This window comes from Denticeps clupeoides, chromosome 20, assembly GCF_900700375.1.
Source record: "Denticeps clupeoides chromosome 20, fDenClu1.1, whole genome shotgun sequence".
NCBI classification, from domain to species: domain Eukaryota; kingdom Metazoa; phylum Chordata; class Actinopteri; order Clupeiformes; family Denticipitidae; genus Denticeps; species Denticeps clupeoides.
In genome coordinates this window covers 16,149,687-16,170,798 of record NC_041726.1, presented here as the reverse complement: position 1 = coordinate 16,170,798, position 21,112 = coordinate 16,149,687, and the positions used below count along the sequence as shown (strand labels likewise).

The 21,112-nt window shown below is 41.3% G+C and overlaps 1 protein-coding gene across 3 annotated transcripts in view; it reads left to right on the top strand.

The window, feature by feature from the left end:
• Window positions 1–5,890: 5,890 nt before the first annotated feature.
• The window catches only part of LOC114770201 (tenascin-like), a 35,898-nt gene continuing 20,676 nt past the window's right edge, over window positions 5,891–21,112 (top strand). For 2 of the 3 annotated variants that reach the window (XM_028963914.1, XM_028963911.1), the window contains exons 1-3: window positions 5,892–5,909; window positions 18,317–18,374; window positions 20,131–20,773. In XM_028963914.1, the coding sequence (XP_028819747.1) occupies window positions 20,389–20,773 (385 nt within the window). In that variant the 5' untranslated portion in view covers window positions 5,892–5,909; window positions 18,317–18,374; window positions 20,131–20,388. Of the gene's footprint in view, window positions 5,910–18,316; window positions 18,375–20,130; window positions 20,774–21,112 lie in introns of all 3 variants that reach the window. The other variant, XM_028963913.1, reaches the window with a different exon arrangement.

Genomic DNA, 21,112 nt, shown 5'->3' with positions numbered 1-21,112 from the left:
GACTGTCTAACCCGAATGCTGAATTTATCAGTTTTACGATTCATGGTCCTAAAGGTTAAAGTGAAGTGATTGTCACATGTGATGCACAGCACACGGTGCACACAGTGAAATTTGTCCTCAGCATTTAACCCATCACCCTGAGTGAGCAGTGGGTAGCCATGATAGGCGTGTGGGGACGGTGCTTTGCTCAGTGGCACCTTGGCGGATCAGAATTTGAACCGGTTAAACCTACTGATGGTCTTTTGTCAAATATATTTTGGTGTAATTCAAAAATAATTCCCAGGAACTCAACAGGGCTGTTGTGAAATTCAGCCTTCAGATGCATTTATTAATCAGTTGGAAATTATGCAATAGGTGTGTGATGGACTCAGTGGAGGTCCCACACATGGGTGTGGCCAACTGGCTTAGTCAGTGTGAGGGTGCTAAAAGATTTTTTTATTTATTTATAAGGTTCCATACTGCTTTTCAGCAGAGGACAGTAATCGGCAGACTTGTGCACATCAAAACGCGTGTAATAACAACGCAAAAGGAGGAGCAAATTTCATCTGGATGGGTTGCAGTGGGAGTTGGTGAAAAATTTGTGTACTGTTAACATACTAAGCACATTTATCAGTATACTTTTTAAAATGAACACCGCGCAGACTGAACACAACACTTGTCACTGGTTATTTAAGCACTTTTAGTGTTTGAAGAAGTAGCTGGTGGAATTCAGAGGCTATTGGTGTGTTCAGTACAGACCAACTACAAGACTAACTGACAGGAGCAAGTCAGGGCTGAGTTATTGAGCTCAATGTGTGATTCAAGGAAGGAACAGGTGATGAGGGTGATGAGTGAACGTGGCTCACTGCCGTGTGTGAGGAGTGGTGGACAACAGGCCCGTGGTAGAGCTAGACAATAAGCTCTGCCAAAGCACAACGTTACTGATGAAAATTCCCAGTGGCTAGGGAAGGCAGAGCATGAAAGAAGACAAAAGGTCACATCCACCCCATCGTTCACTTTAGTGCACTGTAAAGAACGTAAACTTTCAGACTTCTCTTTTTTTACTAAAGGTTAGGGGAGAGGAGGTTCACACCCACACAGGTACAAAGGAACAGAGAGGCTAAAGTCATGCTGCAAATTGAGTCAGGCATTCTCCTTAATAATCAGTAAATAATCTTGTTCTTCAGTTACATATTATCATTATCATTCCAACCTTTTTTTCTCAACGCATCACCTAATTTTTTTTTTCCACGTACATCCATGAAACTTGACGTGAAAAAAGAAGAGTGAGTTAATGATGAGTTAGCAACATTAGCAACTGAGAACTAGACATAAACTATTGCATCATTACTAATGGTGAGGGGAGTGGTGTGAAAGGCAAGACTGCATTAGTAGGTTTTTAGCCTGGATTTAAATACTGATACTGTGTCTGAATTCCGTACCTTCCTCAGAACATTGTTTCATATTAATAACGTTCCATGATAATAATGATCAAACCAGTGACTCATGCTCTTTGAAGGATGACAAACCTGTGTGCTTTAGTTATTTTGGGTAAATTCTGTGGGTGAAAGTCCCACAGTGGTCACACAGTGTCACCAACCTGTGGTTGGTGACACTGCATGACACACCTCCTCCCCTCTGCCCTGCTGCAATCACACCTGTAATCATGGTTCTGAATAGGTAGATGTCTTCGATGTCCTCAACGGAAAGAGCTGCCAGACACACAAACCTCCATCTCTCCCATCCGTCCATCGTGTATCCAGCCGTATACGCTCCAGGAGGACAGTCAGGTTCCGCCGCACCTGGGCTTCTTTGAGAAAATGTGTCAATTGCGTTGAGAGACCCATTAGACAATAATAATAAGACAGACGAGATGAGAGAAGCAAAGCAGGGAAGATAAAAGGAGGGAGAGAAGTGCGGCCGCCTCCACAAGAGATGATTGTCAATCTCCCTCAGACTGGGGCTCCATGCAAGATCTCTCCTAATAGAGATCAGCAAGATCAGTGAAATTTTGGCCACCAACCTCCTCACCTCAGTAAGAGCGTTGAAGATGAAACATGGTTTCATCTTCCAGCATGACAGTGATCCCAAACACACTGTCTGTCTCTCACAGTTGAGGTGTATCTACGATGAAAATGACAGATCTCACCATTCTTTGTAAGTGGGGGAAATCCATACTGTAAACCATACTGACACTCCTTAGAATTAGTGCAGAGAAATTATAAGCAGGTATTTGATTGTGATTGATCATGTGAAAACTATTGTGAAATTGGCCCTCAAAATTTTTCCAGAAAGATACCATGCATGTCAGCAGAACAGCTTTTACAAACTATTACATACAAGTCTTTTTATTGCATTATTTAAAGTAATGTGCAATGGGTTTTATTGTCAAATTCAGTTAATTATACATTCCCTGAAAAATTTTTGGAAAACTATCCATTAGAATTACAATCACACCATATGCCAAAAATGCATATCTGAGAGGTTAAACCAGTAAACTACTATTTGCTGATGTGAAGCACTGATGGCAAGGCTATGCAGGCGCCGTGCCACTTGCCCTTGATGTCATAGCACATGTTTAGTATACCTACTCGGATAAGTGTTTACTACTGTACAAAGAACCACTGAGTCCTATTTTTTATGTGAAAGCAACAGGGCAGTTTCCACTGTTGTATTGCACATGTGGAGATGTTTATCCACAGAACTGAATGGGCTCATAATAGCCACATACTGAAGGGAAAGCACAAGATGACCAATAAACCCGTTTAATACGGATTAGAACAGGGGAATGGTTCCACTGGGACATCTGTTCCACCGGGCCACCCTTCTTGTAGGGTTCCTTCTTTTGTGTTGTCTCATTACAGCCATAAAGCCACACACAGGCAATGTATTGCATGTTTAGCACATTTTTGTATCTTTGCCGGAGCCTGGTTACACCACCACTCATAAATCATTTAGCCAATTTTCACAAAATCTGAGAATTTCCACTGCAACTGCCCCAGCCAACCAGACACCCTCACATAAAAGAAGAAATAGAGGCAGCAGCCAGACGGGCCTGTGAGCATAAACCATGAGCTGGATTTTGTATAAACTTCAGCCATATTCATGGTACAGTTCTGACAGAGCAGAGTGGCGCACGGGCATTATATGGACACACAATGAATTTCAGTTTATTACATGATATTATAAAAGTAAATGTGTAGACAGATTCTCTTCTTTAAGATACAGCTAGCTACCAAGCTCCTTCTAGCTTTATCTTATTAAGATAACAATAAAGATTTTCTACAGTCTTAATTAATTTCTCTACCTCACAATAAATGGTGACTTTTAGATTGTATGAGTTTATATTTTTAAGAAGGAGGTGAACAGAAGGATATGTATATTTGTCATGATCTGGACCGACAGGGGTTACTCCGGACCGGAGTTTCATGTTTGTCCTGTGTAATATTCCCTGATCCTGTTCACCTGGTGTATATTTATATAATTGTATAAAACTATCCTGTTCGTGTCTGTTTGCGGTCGGGTCATTGTGCGTGTAGATGTTCCCCTGTCTCGTGTATTTTGTATTAAACCCCTGTCCTGTGAAATCGTGCGAATGGGTCCTCCTTCAACGCCATGTCCAGCCCACCCATGACAATATTGTATATTGGTGTGATATAGGACAGGGGTGTGATGCCTGAACCACGGAGGCCAGGCATGGCTGCCAGCATGGAATCCTGTAAACCTGCTCCCACTCTGGCCCTCCAGGGATCAGGTTTAAAGGGAGAATTCTGCAATACAGTGGATGATGTGTATAGAGATCATCTTTGCCAGCTGGGACATAATTCGTGGAAACTATAGTGGAAGAATGAACATAAGGGCATGAGAAAGAAATGCAATGACTTTAGCAGGTAATGCCCCACACACACACACACACACACATACACACACACACACTGTCATACACAATTTATTTTAAAATATGACCTGCACAATTCATTGCATTGCATTTTGCTGCAAGGCTGCGAAAGTTCTGTACAGTTAATATACAGTTAATGTCAACTTAACAATTCACTTGGAAGCTTGGCAACAGAAAACTGGAATAAAGTAATGCTAGGTAGGTTGGCTGTTATTAAATAAGGAATTTAAGGAGAGGAACATGAGGATCATTAGGAACATAAGAGAGATATTGCACCACCTAGTGGTCTAGGGGAACCAGGATGAACACCAACCAGGAGGCCAGGAGGATGAAGCAGTAACTGGTTCTCCAGGCCCTTCAGCAGTCTCTACGCTCTTTGCCGGTCTCACTTATTTCCTTAATTTTCACTTATTTCCACTCTGTGATTTGCTGTCGGCTGCACATCTTGTATTTGTTGATTGTTTGGTCACGTCAGGGATGAGGCACAAGGCAAGATAGTAAAGAGGCGTGGGAGCCTATTAGCAAATTAAATATTACCCTCCAGGCAAGCAAGACATGTGGACCAGGATTACCTGGATGTTACAACATTCAACCATACCTTGACCTGAATTTAAAATAAAATGCACTGTTCGTGAGGGAGTGTGTCATATGTTATTTTTCACACACTTGTATGAAAAGAGCAAGACATTATCTTATGGTAACTAAAAGGTAACTATATGGTCATAGTCAAATGTAGGGTGGTAGTAGCCTAGTGGGTAACACACTCGCCTATGAACCAGAAGACTCAGATTCAAAACCCTACTTACTACCATTGTATCCCTGAGCAAGACACTTAACCCTGAGTGTCTCCAGGGGGGGACTGTCCCTTTAACTACTGATAGTCGCTCTGGATAAATGTACATGTACATGTCACAGCGGCATGGTGCAGGAATGGACACATTCGCACAGCTTCACAAACAGGTACACACATCAGAACAAAATTTACAGATTAAGGTCCCTACAGGAAAACGATATTTATACACTCACAACAGCTGCACACAAAACACACAGAAGCTCCGGCGCGAATCGCGGAGCCAGAGCTCCCCGCCAGAGTCAGTCCACATCAGTACAGTACAGATGGAACTAACCATCAAAGAACAGTGAAATGAAAGTAACAGGTAAGTCATGATTATAATCATTTCACACAAATCTGTCCAAGAAAGGTCTGTCTTTCTCTATTTTTGTTTCGTCCCCTGACTGTCTTTTTCCTTTCCTGTCTGCCTCGTTATCGGTTTCCACACACTACCATTTTGGCTCAGAAGTATCAGCAGGATAATCTATTACTTTGCTACTGCCCCTGGGAGCACATTAATATGGTCATGCTTGAGCACAAGCCACAAAACCAGACTATGGGTTCACACACATAAGCTCATTCTTACCCTTGTTTTGTGAGTGAATGTCTTTTGTCAGTGCCCCAATGCCTTTAATTTATTAACCCCCTGCTCCTTTGTTTAGTTTCTCCTTCTGTAATGAAGGTCTGCCCCGGTGCCCACTTTCACCTGGTCGTAGTTACCAGTCCCGGTAATTGAAGATGCCCGTGATGCTGCACGGGGCAACCACCCAAGTTACCCACATCAAAATAAATTAATAAATAAAAAAGGCACTGTTTTAGAGTGATTTGACAAGGTTTCTCAAAAGCACACAGTCAAGTACACCTAGATGTACTTAAATTGTCAGCGGTCTGGATCGGAGGCACACTATCAGCAGGGTGGGACGCTGGAAAATACGCGCGGGGACTGGGGCTTGCTGTGTGGCGACGCCCAGGCTGCACTGACGCTTGGGCCAGAAAGGGGCAGGGAGAGCGAAGCCAGCACTGGGACTTCCCGGAAGCTGGAACGTGAGGAAGCGGGGTTACCGTGGAGCAGTTTTGGCTGTAGAGGCGTCGGACAGAACGATCCAATACCGGGAGCAGGAGTAACATCACAGACTGGGACGATTGTAGTGTCAGGGGCGGGGCAAGGGGTCGAGGTCATCAGGAGCTGAACATGAGCAGGTAGGACAATCCAAAGAGAGTGGTCGAGAAACAGTGACACGTTTACTAATGATACATTTTTATCACACTAAGTACAGTAAAAGTGTGCAAAAATAGCACACCTTTAGTCTAATTATCATGATTACATTGAAGTACCTGATGTCTATTTTACTCTCAGAAGGAAAAGCAAAATTCTATGAAACTATGGCATTGTGTCAGCAAAAAAAAAGACCCACACACCTTTATTACAGATAACCAAAAATAGCTACACTGGATTTCAACAACATAAAAAACACATATAGTACAGTATATACAAATGAAAAAAAAAAGAATTCCCAAAACAATACAAATAGAAAGAAGTCAATTTGAGTAAATTTAACAGCTTCTGTCGTCTCATGCATTCCTCAAGTGCCTTTAAGGCTAACCTGAACAATGATATCGAATAAAAGAGAGGAAAATAAATAGCAGAAGCGCGACTGGGTGAAGATGAGCAGGAATGCTTTCATGCTTTGTGTTCTTTACTTCATCTTTGACTTTTACTCCCTAGCATCCATCCACTCTATTTATGGTGTCAAGCAACCTCTACAGCCAAGAGTGCTGCTTCAGATTACTGTTGTTTGGCCACCTTTGACCTCTTGCCCAAAGGTCACTGCCTCCTGGGAAATGGTGATTGACCCGGTGCCCCCCAGGCTTGAACAGGGGGATTATCAAACATGTCTCTTGTTATATACTGAGTCTACATATGAAGATTGAGTGTTTCGTTGGGATGTAAGAAGCTTTTGCATTTGCATTTGTTACATATAATGTTTGTGAGTGCTGCATATGTCACAGAAATCAAGTTTTGAGGCATCTACCAGTAAATCGCACAACCCAGGACAAAATACTTAAAAAAATCACCATTGCAGTAAAACAGTACTGCCGAATAATTGTATGTAATAATGGTTCCAGACAATGTAATGTAATAATGGTTGCCGTGGAATCAGTTACCATGTTGTCAGATCCTTTTTAAAATTGTACAATATTTTCAATTGTGTGCTGTATAGGATTCCATTAATGAAGTAAAACAATTAGGGTAAATGTACATACAATAAACATGCATGCATGTATGCCTGTCTCAAATCAAACCCAGACCGTGACTTAGAAACTTCTTACCTTCTCTTAGAACTTTCTTCTGTACATAATTCATTGAGCTGCACCACCAACACCATAAATCCAGCCTAAAAGTCACCTCTGCTATGAATACTGCCGTCAAGATGGTGTGGGTTCTCTGTAAATAACATATTTTCATAATAGACACATTTACAGGTACTGTAATCCTATAACATTGGTTGTGAAAGGATAGATTGACTGGGCAGTGTGCAGCTATGACCTTTCTGAATTGAGAATTATACATCAACACTTTATGAGAGCCAAGTCGTCTTAGTGGCTCCTTTTACATGTGGTCGCTGGAGGGTTCAATGTGTTGTAAAATGGCTTTGCATGAAAAAGGACAACTGTTGCCCAAAATGGGAACATTGATTCTTTTAAACACCTGGATTGCAGATGTTTGCCCTTAATGCACATCAAGAATGTGACCATGGACTGAACTCAGTCTGGGACGAAAGGGAAATCGAAAACTTGAACACAATACATGAACACACACCCAACACACATGCTTAATTATTCTTTTATCTAATTTGGTCTGACTTCATTTCTGCCAGGTTCACATTCTCTGCGATATTTTACCAGACAACATCAGGTCACATGGTCATAGTACATGATCCCACTAGAAATAAGCCCCAAGCAACTCTCTAGGGCCCTTTCTATAGGTCATACCCCAGCACCAGCACTCTGTGGGCTATAATTCACCACAAAGTCCGACATTTGCAGGTTCTGGTGGTCGGTGAAGGATAATTGAGTTCCATCATGCACTGATGCCACCATCAGCCATCATGAGGGGAGGAGTCTCAGGTGTCCAGAGAAGAGATACATAGACAGATCCAGTCATCCTCTGTACAGACACTCAGAGTGTCCAATCTAAATGCAGCACTCTGTGTAGACACTCACTTGGAACCCATTAACATGACAGCTGTGTTTCCACGGGGAGGGACCTGGGAGGATGTGTGCAAGTCATGTGTCCCCAATAAAAGGACTTCCCCCCCATGGCCAGATGTTCTGCCCAGATTAGTTTAACATCTGTTGTGAAATATGCATTGCTAATGTAACACAGGCACGTGAATGTTCAGTTACCATCTTTCTCTCTCTGCCTCACACAGCCACACACACACATTCTCATGCACACAGATATGCATATCAAAACATATGCCTGCCACAGAACAGTATAGAATTTAATAGAATGTTTTATAGTCATTACATGGGTATTAGAAAGAAATTAGAAGTGCTTTAACTGAAACAATCACACAACGTACAGACCAATTACCAAGCAAGACAATAATTACCAGTATAAATAATATAACAAAACAAACATTTTAACCGGGCCTTTTCATTGTCATTATCAGACCTAATGGTCCTTTTTTATGTCTGAACAGAGGCATACTCTACGTTATTTTGATTTTGGCCATATTCAGATTTTGGGAGCTGGAAGGCAGCGTGAAAGGACTGCTTTTGATTTTCTCTGCCACTGTTACAACCTTCTGAAAGGTCTTCCACTTAGTAACTGAGGAGCCAGGTTTTTAACTGAGGTTTTTCATGGAGATCATTTATGCTTTCATAAGCTTTACTAATATGTCTCTCACATCCCTTTTTAATTATCTAATTATCTAGTAGCAGAAGAAATAAATAGATTGGAGAGGAAAATAATTGTAAATGTAATGTGTTCTTCACATCACATCCAGGGTTGGATAAAAAAAAAAAGTCATACTCAGTAATGTATTCTGTAAAAAAAAAGACAACAAAACAACCAGACTATTTAGAATGATGTATAAATGATGTATCTGTGTTAAAATAAATTAATGCAATTAACACAGGAAGTAATGTGAAAGACATCTCAGCCTGTGACAAGATGGAGAGACGATGAGTTAAAAAAGTGAAAGTGAAGTGATTGTGAAATACTGCAGCACAGCTGGTGCACACAACGAAATGTGTCCTCTGCTCTTAACCATCACCCTTGGTGAGCAGTGGGCAGCCATGACAGGTGCCCGGGGAGCAGTGTGTGGGGACGGTACTTTGCTCAGTAGCACCTCACTGGTACCTTGGTGGCTCGGGATTCGAACCTGCAAATTTCTGATTATGGGGCCACTTCCTTAACCGCTAGTCCACCACTTCCCCATAAGGGCAGTGCTGGGCTGATTCAGATGATGCATCTTTATTTTGCTCATTTACCCTTTTTATCAGCAAGACAATTGCAGTTTGTCCATCATGCAAAATATCTTTGTTTGAACTGAATACAAATACTTCATTTTTTGTATTCTGAATATGTATTGCATTTACATGTATCCTGTTACATCACTACCCAGTTTAAATAGTAAGTTAAACATATCATCATTGTAATGCAAGTTCAGGTTCTGATCACACTGTATATAACTTGTAAATTCGTGATTTAGCTTCAGTGCAAAACAAAAGATAGTTTTATTGCATTAAAATTCTCCACAGGGAAACAAATAGATGAAGAAAATGGTTATGGTACTTAACATCACTAAACAGAGCATACTTTAGACTCTGGCCCTACATGAACCTGCTGGACATCTGCTTACTATCATTTAAACTCCTGCTAATGAGTTTTTTTTTTTAAAACTTACCTTGCAATGATCCGATTAAACATTTTAACCAGCATTTCCTGATTAGAGAGTGAAGGTGCGAATACCGGTTGGTCGCGGACAATATTCCAGCTTAAAAATGCTCATTAGCCACATACTGACACAGCTCAACACTTCAAAGCTTTGTTGTTCTTTCATTCCTGCTGGGTTTGAGTCCCTGGTCTCTACTCCAGACCTCTATTATCCTCCTTTTTCTGAATGGGCTGGTTTGTACTGTTTGGAATTTTTCAAGGTTCTTCCTTCTTCTGTTTCTGTGTTCTCAAGATCTCACCAACAAAATATCAAGCTACATATCAAGATGAAAAACAGTGACACAGAAACGTTGTTGCTGTCTGTGGTCTAGATAATCTACATTGTTATAGGAGTATTTAAAAAAACAATGAATTAGCAGTGAAATCCTGAACCACCAATGTGCCACTGAGCAAAGTATCGAGCCCATACACGTACACATACACTGCATTGCACATACACTGCCCCCTGGGCGCCTTTCATGGCTGCCCACTGCTCACAAAGGATTTTCATTCTGTGTCACCGTGTGCTGTGCTTGTTGTGTATCATAATCAACTTCACTTGTGTCCAAAGCACTTTATGTATCGCTAGATGATTTTAACAGAGATGTTTGTGGTGTCTATAAATAGCAATTATGATTATGTGTAAAGAAAACATACTTACAACTTTAATAAATGAAGCAGGGCACAGGGACCCTAACACAGACACTAGACATGAAACCACAAAAAGAATCCATTTATACTAATTACTACAGATGAAAAGAATCAAGGTAATCAGGGAATTGCCGAAAAAGCAAATACAAATCCCCTGGCTGGGATACATGGGAAATGTTTGGAATGTAAAATGAGGAGAAAGGGAGGACACTGGAACTTGGGCTTTCTGTAGTTTTGAGTTTGATTTTGAATTTGATCACATATGTGTCAACACTGCACGTGCTACACTTGATGTATTGACAGATTGTAGGCAAATATAATTTTTAACTTTCATCTTCACTGTGTCAGAAGTAATAACACTCAAGGTGGATAATTAGTTCATCCTCCCAGATGTAGATGACCTGCAAGCAGTCCTTTCTTCATTACTTGTTTTTTTCTGTAAATCCTCAAGACATGCTTGATGTCCCTATTATGTTGCTTTTTGAAAACACTGTGTTGAAAGCAGGAATAATTGTCTGGAATAATGTCTTGGGCAAAGCTCTGCCTGGCCAAAACGGCGGGTCTATTTCATATTTGCCGTAATTTGTGGTTTGGGCATTATAAACGTCTGCCATGGATGTAAATAATTCAGGCATGGGCAGGAACTTGTGGTTTGACAATGCAGTTCCCTCCTGGTTACAGGTTTATTTGACCTCAGATGCCCCAGGGTAGTGAAGGAATGATGATGCCGTAACATTGCCGCTTAACTGTCCATCCCTGTTTCGCTCATTTCTCTGTTTTCATTTGCATTCCAGCTTTGCTGGTTTGGACATTAATTCAATGTGGTTTGCCATATGGCGTAAAAGTGAGGGATTCAACCTTGTCTTGTAAACTCAGTCTTTCTCACTCTTGTCCTCTCTTTCTCTCTATTTATCTTCCCCCCTCTCTGCGGAGTGATAGCTGTGCAACTTGGTTGTTTCTTGATGTACAGCCAGCCTCTGTGCCTGCTGAAAATGGACGAAACAGGATTCTTCCTAGAGGCCTCTGCTCCATGTAGTGTCTTGGACATCGCATTTATAGTTTTTGTTTCATGATCCATAGAAACTTTATAGAATTGGGCCTTTGTTTGTGTGTTGATGGAAAATATCATTTGCGTCAGGGTGCCGCATATTTTCTGTTGCTGTGCCTTTATAAAAGTAAGTACAATATATTCTACAGATTACAGAACATGTATGAAATCAAAGCATGTGTCACAGGTGAGTTGTGTGTTTTAGTGTAAAACTACATGAGTAAACCTTTGCTCTCAGTCATCGATGTTGCAGCTACGATAAACAGAGCATGACAATGCTGTCCTGGTAAAGATGTCCTACTGAGGGTTGCATATAACCAGTGGCGATCACCGCCAAGCTCTGCCTCACAGGAAACTCACACAACTGTAAAACTGCTAATGGGCACAGGTATTTATAGGTACTATGATTTACCAGTGTCTCCAGGGTGGACATTATCGGGACAGAGGTCATAGGAGCCATGGGAGGGATTCCTCCTGTGAAGCTGAGGGAAGACAAGCTAGAACATGAGGATGGCAATGAAGAGGTAGACTGGTGAGGTTTGGAAGTCAAGGTGTCCCACCCACCAGTCCTCATGCAGCTTGGTCCGAAGTCGTGCACCATCCAACCAAATGATGCAAGAGTTGGCTAGAGGAGATCAAAATAAAGTGTGACAGCAAAGAGTAGATTGGTGGCGTCTCACTTGCCAGTCCACAAATCAGCCCTAATCACCTCATCTGCATTCCAGGTACTAGAAAAGGCGCTGCCTGAAGGTCTGGCCCAACTTCAGTCCAGATGCAGGAATGGGTGAGGCTTAAAGGTCCGGGCCCACCTCCAGTCCAGATGCAGGAAGGGTTGCTGCCAGAGGGAGCGGGCCCACCTGTACCTTGGCTGAGGGAGGGGAAAGGAGGTTGGTGTGGTCTGCTGGGCCTTTGTTTGCCACCGCCAGCCTCGCATCCTCCGGGTACTCTGGGCTCACCTATTGGCACCCATTCACATGATTGTTAGATCCTGATCAGTCAAGAATCTTCAAAAGATCACCAACAGAACACACCCCTGCATTGTCCTGCATTGTTTCCTGTTTGCTATGAGTTGAAAAGGTAAAAAAAAGTAACTTGCCCCATATTGTGGTAAGAATTTGTCACGATGGCTTTGTAATGCTGAGAGTATGTGACTGATTTTTTAAATTGGGGTTGGAGTAGACAAATCTGCCATAGACATCTGAGGTCACCAAGTCACTTACAAAAAACACAATCTCTCCTTTTCTTTCTCGTGCTCTCTCTGTCATTCACACAAAGAGACCTTTTTTTTTTATAAATGACAAAAATGAATATCAGATTTAATATATGAGGACACCACAGGAACATCCATACAGGTCTACATCTGGTTCATTGGAGAGCCACTGGAAGTGCTCATACTTCATTGTGTTTATTTGCCCAAACCCTAAATGGCAATGCACAAAGTTTAGTTTCCTCTAAATGCCACTATCACTCCAGCCACTGATCTTTTAAATGCACCTTGTGGAAAAATGTTTTCTTGTGGGTCCAGAAGGCACACAGAATCGTGCCTCCACAGACGAGAGGAGACAATTGGAACAAGATGTGTTTCCTACTGTGTACTATCTCTTTTCATCTCCTAATAAGAGTTCGGGTTTAACAGTGCCCAGCCATCATAAATCAAGTATCTTCACAGAGATGTGGTCTTGGGGTGATGTTACTGGTGGTGGAGCATGTGGGAAACGGGTCAAAGGAGTTTGTTTATTAGCTTTTGAGAACACACTGTGAGCCAGGTCTCATGTCACTTGTGGACTTCAGTAAATCCACTTCAGTAAATTCACCAGATTATTGTGCCTGTCAAGCAAGTGTTTCATCAAAAATACACAGTTAATGCAATCAAATGCTACATCTCCACCTGAATCTACCCAATACAACTATTATGGGGTTAGAGATGCAACCAGAGAGAAACTAAAGAAAAGTAACTCTAAATGGCATGACATCACCCTCTGTCTTGCAGCCAGTGGAGCCTCCCGTTTCACAGTTCCCTGAAGCCCCATCTCCATATGTGAAACATTGCTATGCTGCAGTGTTTCACAATGACAATCACTTCACTTTCACTTTCACTTTGATGGTATTATTATGATCAGTTTACACTTACACTTGTCACAAAGCTCCTCACATTAGAACAGCAGGATAAGGCTCCTAGTGAGCAGCCAAAGGTAACAGTTGCAAGAACAAACTCCTCAAAAAACCTTTAAAGGAACCAAGGCTCGTCAAGGCAAACCCATCCTCCTCTGATCACCACTGGAATACCCTGGGATGTTCATTGAGATTCAGGAAATTACAGCATATAGAGAATGTTGCAGTCTTTTCATCATTTCATTCACAATTTGTTTGGTGCAAGGAAAAGGGAAAAGAAAACCTTCCAAAGGTTTTGGCACTCCAATAGATTTGTAATCTCAATTAACTTTTGTTGCACTTTATACCTTAATTAGCTCGTTGAGTTATGTATGGTACGCAACCATTGTAAAGAAAGCCCATTTGGTTCATATACAATAATACAAATCTTGCTTAAAAGGTGCCATTTTAACTCTTGGAACCTTTTGGTGATCACGTCACCTTCTGCCTATTCACAGTATCAGATATTTTCAGCAAGGCTCCCTGAACCTGACACATGTAATTGGGCTGATCTTACTTTTTAGAATTGTACACATATGTGAACACACAGGTAGTCTTGCCTGTGGCACTGATGAATTTGCACCAGAGTGGCACCTTGTTCCACTTAACACCTAAACCCCTCTACATTTAGGCTCAGCCCAGAAGACTATGCATGGTAACCACAGAGAATCCCTAAAGATTTATCAGGATAAATTTTGCTTTAGAAGATCCATTCTAGAAGATGACAACCACATCTTAACATCTCGTTTGGACTATGCATGTGTTCGGAGCTACACATTAATCATTCCCAATAAAAGACAGACCTTGCTGAGCCTGTTTCTACATTTGCGGTATTTTAATAATCCAATACTGGTTGGGACACTGGTGGAAAATTAGTGGAGCAGATATAACCTTGCATGTAAATGTAGCAAATGCTGGAAATCATCAGCAACACTCTCATTTATGCTGAGAGCCACATGCTTCCATGACTGAATTGCAGGTCAGGAAGAAGGCAATCATTCAATAGGAGTTAACATGAAGTTGGCACAAAGTCAGCGTGAGCCCCTACATTGTTCATGCATGTGGTGACACTTTGATGCCCAGCTTTTAGGTTTCTGGACACACACTGTGAAAGTTCACCTAGGAGCTGCAAACATGTGTTGATGGGCCCTTTAGAGACATCAGTCCTTTTGGGTCAAATTAAAAGCATGTGTAAAAGAATTCTGTTCCTAATAACATAACAGCCTATTAAAAAACCCAATGCCACTTTAACAACCTCAGTTTAAGGAAACACAGCGAAACACAAAAGTGGAACAGTGCAAAGTATGGAATGAAACTAAAGTTACAAAAACAAATCTAATTTAAAATAATAAAACCAGCACACATCCATGACTAGCATGGTTTAATCCAAGAGACACAAATATGCTTGAATTAATATTTTATAGCTTTAAATTTGCATAATTTTTTATAGTATCTATAGTATCTATCAAAATATATGCTCAGGTAAGACATGACATGACTCACAGCCACCTCACAATTAAACAATCATATATTAGTGACTCCATTCATCTTCTCATTCTTTGTTTTGCTCAGTAGCACTCTGAGGCCCTGTGTACATGAAAATTATGTTTCTCCACAATGTTGAGCATTTGTGCCTCTCCTTCTTCACCTCACTGTGACATTACACCAACACAGAAAAAAAACATTGTGTTAATTGTGTAAATCTATTTTGTGTAAATCTATTGCGTCCATACGGAAATGGCGTTTATTTATTAAAACTGGTTCCAGAGTGAATTTCTCTCTTCTGTCTATCCACGTGGACAGCAAAGTGACTGAAATGTTTTTTTCTGAAAATGCTGACGTATCAGCCCAACCTCCAACCTGACCTATAACCCCAAATGCATCCTATATACAACAATGGCAGACAACACGTTCGTGGTTGTGCTGCAGCAACTACAAGAAATCCTCTCTATGGGATTGATTTTTAATGAAAAAAACAAGTCTGGAGAACAAGAACGTGTTTAACTCACCACGGAGGAGAACTAGACACCAAACAAGGAGAGCAGAAATTACAGCACCACTTACAGGTGTTGAGGGGTGGAGAAAAACTGCATTGGGGACGTTCTCTTTCTAGAAACTGAAAACCCATTTTAGAGAAAAGAGTTTTCGTATAGATGGTGCCTGAGTGGCCTGGCAGGAAGAATGCATCAAAACGAATATGTGCCATGTGTTTGAATGTTGAACACTATTTATTGTTATTACAACTGAACCATTACATTAAACATAGCTACTGTTAGTCAATGAAGTTGGAACTGTACTCACAAATTTCAAAAACCGTTTGACTGTGCAAAAATGGCCACTGCCGAGAAAGCCAAAAGATGGAGGCGAAGCACGGTGAGAGGCTGTGATCCTGCCGAGCCAGACATACCTCCAACATGACCACAACACCAACAGATGGGCTACAAGAAAACTACAAGAAAGTGTGGTGTCTCACAGAACAAAATTTCTGGAAAATTCTGCTCAGTCCTAGTGAATATACTTTACATACGTTACACTCAGTTCACTGCATACACACTGTAAATAAATACAATTAAGTGTAATTGAATGCACTTTTAATTTGCACGTCAAACTCTCATGACCCAATAAAGATGGCTGGTCTGGGGCACAATATACACTGACAATGATCATGATATCACTGCAATGTTGATTTCGCTACTCTTTATATAAGACTTGTCAGTCAATTAAAAATGAATTAGTCACAATTAATCATGATTAATCATTAAATCTTAAACCTTTTGTAATATTTAAAACTATAAGAGGCTCGGACGGTAAGTAATGTTTGTTTTTGGGTAGGGATTGTTTCTGTTCACATCTGTTTAATCGATCATCGGTCCATGTAATGCCACCCTGGTCAAGCCAGGTGTCACCACGTGTCATAAGGACTATTTGTATCAGTGTTTCTCCACAATGTTGAGCATTTGTGACTCTCCTTCTTCACCTCACTGTGACATTACACCCACACAGAAAAAAACATTTTATTAATTGTGTAAACCTTTTTTAATTAATTAAATAATAATACCATAATTGCATTTACATTTACAGCATTTATCAGACGCCCTTATCCAGAGCGACTTACAATCAGTAGTTACAGGGACAGTCTCCCTGGAGCGACTAAGGGGTTAAGTGTCTTGCTCAGGGACACAATGGTAGTAAGTGGGAACCCGGGTCTTCTGGTTCATAGGCGAGTGTGTTACCCACTAGGCTACTACCACCCTTGAGCAAATAACAGGTTCATTTTGACATCCCTCTTTTATATGCAGTTTATTGATACAATATAATTATAAAATAATGCTGACGTATCACTTCACAGCAGCACTACTAGTGCAAGTTATCTTGTTAACCTCAGCATAATACGTAGAAGTCTTTTATAAAAAATACAGTTCATTATTTTACACCAGTAATTTCAAATATTTTTCCAAGCATAAGTCCAACATATATTCAGCAAATGTAAAGAATTTGAATGGTTAACCATGACCATGTTAGTGGAGGAAGATCTGGTAACACATCTGTGTTTGTATAATGGATCTATGAGCAATGAGAATGAAAACAGGCAACACTGTGCACATGCTGTTGAGCAAATGTTGTGCCTGTTCCACATTCCCCAACGGCTCCAGCGACTCGCAACTGAACCATGCAAAGGAGGGTTCCCATAAACGGCATCTGGCTTCCAAGTGATGCATTCACAGCTTGCCTGACAACAGCAGAGTTGTTCAATAAACAGTCTTCCTTCAAAATTTTACAGACCCCTGATGTGTACGGCGACAAAAGCCCGAGTCCAACACATGCTACAGGAGACACCCTATCCTGTCTCTAATGGATGGCCTTCCTCCCAAACCAAAAAAAAAGCCTGATGATCTTGATGAAAGCGGCATTTGAGAGACGGATCAACCCTCCAATGCTGTATTGATTTGTGAAGCACCATCTGACTTTTAGGTGTTCTTTCATCGCTTGGTGCTCTGGTTCCTGTCCTTCTTTCTCTTATTTTCTCTCTGGTTGTTTTGCCATCATCTTCCTTGCAATCATGTCATTTGTAAACACCAGTCTTTTCCAAAAACTCTTAGCAAATCCAATTATCCATCACCGTACATTACTAGCACTACCTGTGCATGTTTAGTTAACATTATTGTTAATAGTAATTGTTAGACTAATGCCAGTGCAACCAACCATCCCTCCCTGACAGAGGTTTCATACCAAGCTGACCAAGATGGGGAACAACCCTGGCTTTTGAGTTTAGTTAAACCAAGATGTAATATAAAAATAGTTTATAACAAGTTCATCTAATTTCTGTTTATTTGTTAATGAGAAACAAATGAAAAGATGCACAGTGCAAAAAGGTCATGTGTGCCAGAGAGAAAGGGACCTGAGCCAGACAGTTCAACGAGCGAATACATCTTTCAAACATAAAAACAGAGGTTTCGACGCCTGGCACTGGAGAACAAAGAAAAGATAAGGAACATTTCACTATGACCATAAAAAGTCTGGAAGGACAGAGACGGACCCAAAACATATCAAAGATTACGCCCATCCTTCAAAACATCTAAAAATCAGATGTTTTCCATAGAAATACACCACCCTAAGGGGACCCGTAAAGCACATAGAATTACATCAGAGAGAAAGAAGGGAAGGAGAAGAGTAGAAGAGAATGGAGGGGGGGTGAAGAGAAGGAGGAAAATTCTTGGTGTATGAGAAAATTTTACAACTCCCCTCCCTCTCTCTCTCTCTCTCTCGTCACTCCCTTCTTTCTTTCCCTCCTCCTGCCTTTCCTCTGGTCAGTCAATCACAGATCTCCAGGAGTGAGTGAGAGTGTCCGGTGTGGACGGAGAGACAGAAGGTAGGATTCATCCCACCTCTGCGTTGCTGCATGGCCCTCGGTTAACACTGTGTACGAGATGCTCGGAGGCTTGCTGGGATTGGTGAGAACCTGTCAGAACCAGGATGGCCATTTCAGGCATTCCATTTGTAATTGGAATGTTTCAATTTAATCTAATGAACTGTTTATTTCAGGAAAATTGCATGGTATATTTCAACGTATTGACGTTGAACATTTCCTGGTAATTGTATGGATAAAACTCACCAGTTCTAAGAATCTAGTTTAATGTTTTATCTCATTAAGATTTTGCAATGGGGAAGCTGATCCTATAAATCCTTGGAGAGCAATCTTTTATAACTTTTTTGCTGATTAATTTATGTTATTAAGATAGGATATAATATTATTGGGATTTTAGATTTATGATAGCTTATTGTAATTTAAGGCACCGCTCAGAGCATAAAAAGTAGAAAGCACACAAATAATGATTAAACATTTACAGTGCAATTACAATCATTTATTTTGTTTTTCAAAAATCTTGTCGCTCTCTAGAGAGATGCAAGAAAAAATGCAGGTTTGGTTCCCACACTTCTGTAAACACATTTATGACTTCCTGTAAGCTGACATCTGCAGATGCAAGAAGAAAAATGTTGGATTGATCAACGCCTCAAGTGTGTGGAAACATCTTGGCCTTTTCTCTTGCCTTATGTTAATTGTATTTTTTTTTAAATAGTGCAAAAATCTTTCACATTTTTCATTGCTATACTGCAGCTAAATGACATACTATTGCCATGTATTGTCCATGCGTTCCACCATCAGAATAATGACCAGAGTTTTAGGTGAAGAAGCCAGGCTGAGGATTTGTGATTTGACGAGGACTCAATTTCTTCATTTGTACAGTAGGGAATAGTTGCACATTGGAAGGAAGTGATGGAAAGAGCAGATTTTCTTTGAATTTTCTTTTCTTCTCTCCTCCTGCCCTCTTTATAGGATTGATAGTATGTCTGTGACATTCAGGAGTTTCATCAGTGTTCATGATTAATGTGAGAGTGTAGGAGATAAAGAGCACTTAACCTGCTTCTACCAGTCACAATTTCCTTTCCTCCTTCACTACTGTTTCTGTCCCCTGTCCTTCTTTTGAGTGTGGACCCCGTTCTGTGTCGGGTTTTGGTAAATGTTTTCACGGCTGCTGTTTACTCAGGTACTCCAGGTCTTTCTTTTTTTTTTGCTCTACACCATAAGGAGTTTTGCATTGACTTTTTTCCATGCAAAGACAGGTCCTGCAGATTTTTAGTACTGAGCCTGTGGACACAGTGCAGGTATGGAGTGAACTGTTTACCCCAGTGAGCCATGACACGGGTCAAGCACTGGAGACACTGAGAACAGAAGTGCTGGGTTCAGGAGGTACAAAGAAAGAACAAATACCAGACGGAATATAAAGTGATTTCCAGGAGGGTCAGGAGGGAATGATGAAGTCCTAAATGCTACCAGAAAAAGCAGCACTCTGGATCTCTATACCTATGACTCATAACAGTAAAAATGATTAAAGTGATGTGACATGTGACCGTGGCTAGCAGGGACAGAGAGAGTTGTAGGGTCTGAGCGGTTTTATGGGGTGTCCACCTCAAACAGAAAGCAATGAGACAAGTGAGACAAATGAGCAAATGATTGGTTTCCATCTGGGATTTTAACTTTCATGCAATGAGTCTTTCTTTCAACTGAAGAAAACTGAAGCACTAAATAATTTGCTGTTCGTGAACAAAGAGTCTTTCTTTCTTAGAATCCCTGAAAGCTGATGAGAATGGGAGTCAATGGGAAGTTCTGATTCATCCGGCACGGAGGAGGCTAAATACGACACGTCAGTTCAACTACCCACCGCAAAAGGACAAGACTGATCCTCCAACAACCTCCTTGCAATTCTCCTCGCATCCACTAAAAGACACCTCTCATCACCTTTACTGAATTGACTGAGCTAGATTTAGTCGGTGAAGTCCTTGTCTCCTTTTTCCACTACGCTATTCTGCTTTGTGCATCCGCCATGCTCATATTGGCCTTCCTCCTGCTCCCTGCTCAGTTGACTGCAGATGCTCTCAGTAGCCCTCACGCAGGAAGTGAGAGGGTCTCCAGGGACATCAAGGTGGCAGCTCAACCTATTAAACTTGTGATCTCAGAGGGGTGTGTCCAGGGCGACTCAGCCAGCGTTGACTCCGCCTCTGGAAAACAACTGGATCTGGCGCCTGACTCACCGCTGGTTCTGACCCATCGAATCAGGCTGGTGCCAAGCAGCGGATTGTGTGGAGGATGTGAGGCGGACTTTGAGGCTTTTCGCCAGAGACTGGAGGGTCTGGAGAGGGAGGTGTCCACCCTGAGGCAGACGTGTGCTGGGGCAGAGGGAGGCTGCTGCACCTCACAACCAAGCAAAGGTAACGTCAAACTCATCCCTTCGTTACCCCTTCATTCTCCCTCTCCTCCGACCAATTAATATGATCTCAAAGTGTTTGTGTTTAACATCAGCGGCTTTTTAACCTTAATATTCTCATAAGAGGCTCTTTTCAGGAGAAATGAGCACAGAATCCAAAGCCACTCACATCTTTATTTGGCTTCAAAAACAGTCTGTGTAATTGATGTGGGCCTCATTCATTTCTGCTTGAGTTTATTAAAATGCAGCACATTTGCAAGTGAAGTGATTGTCATTGAGATACACAACACAGCACATGGTGACACACAACCAAATGTGTTCTGGGGAAAATATTATCAGCATG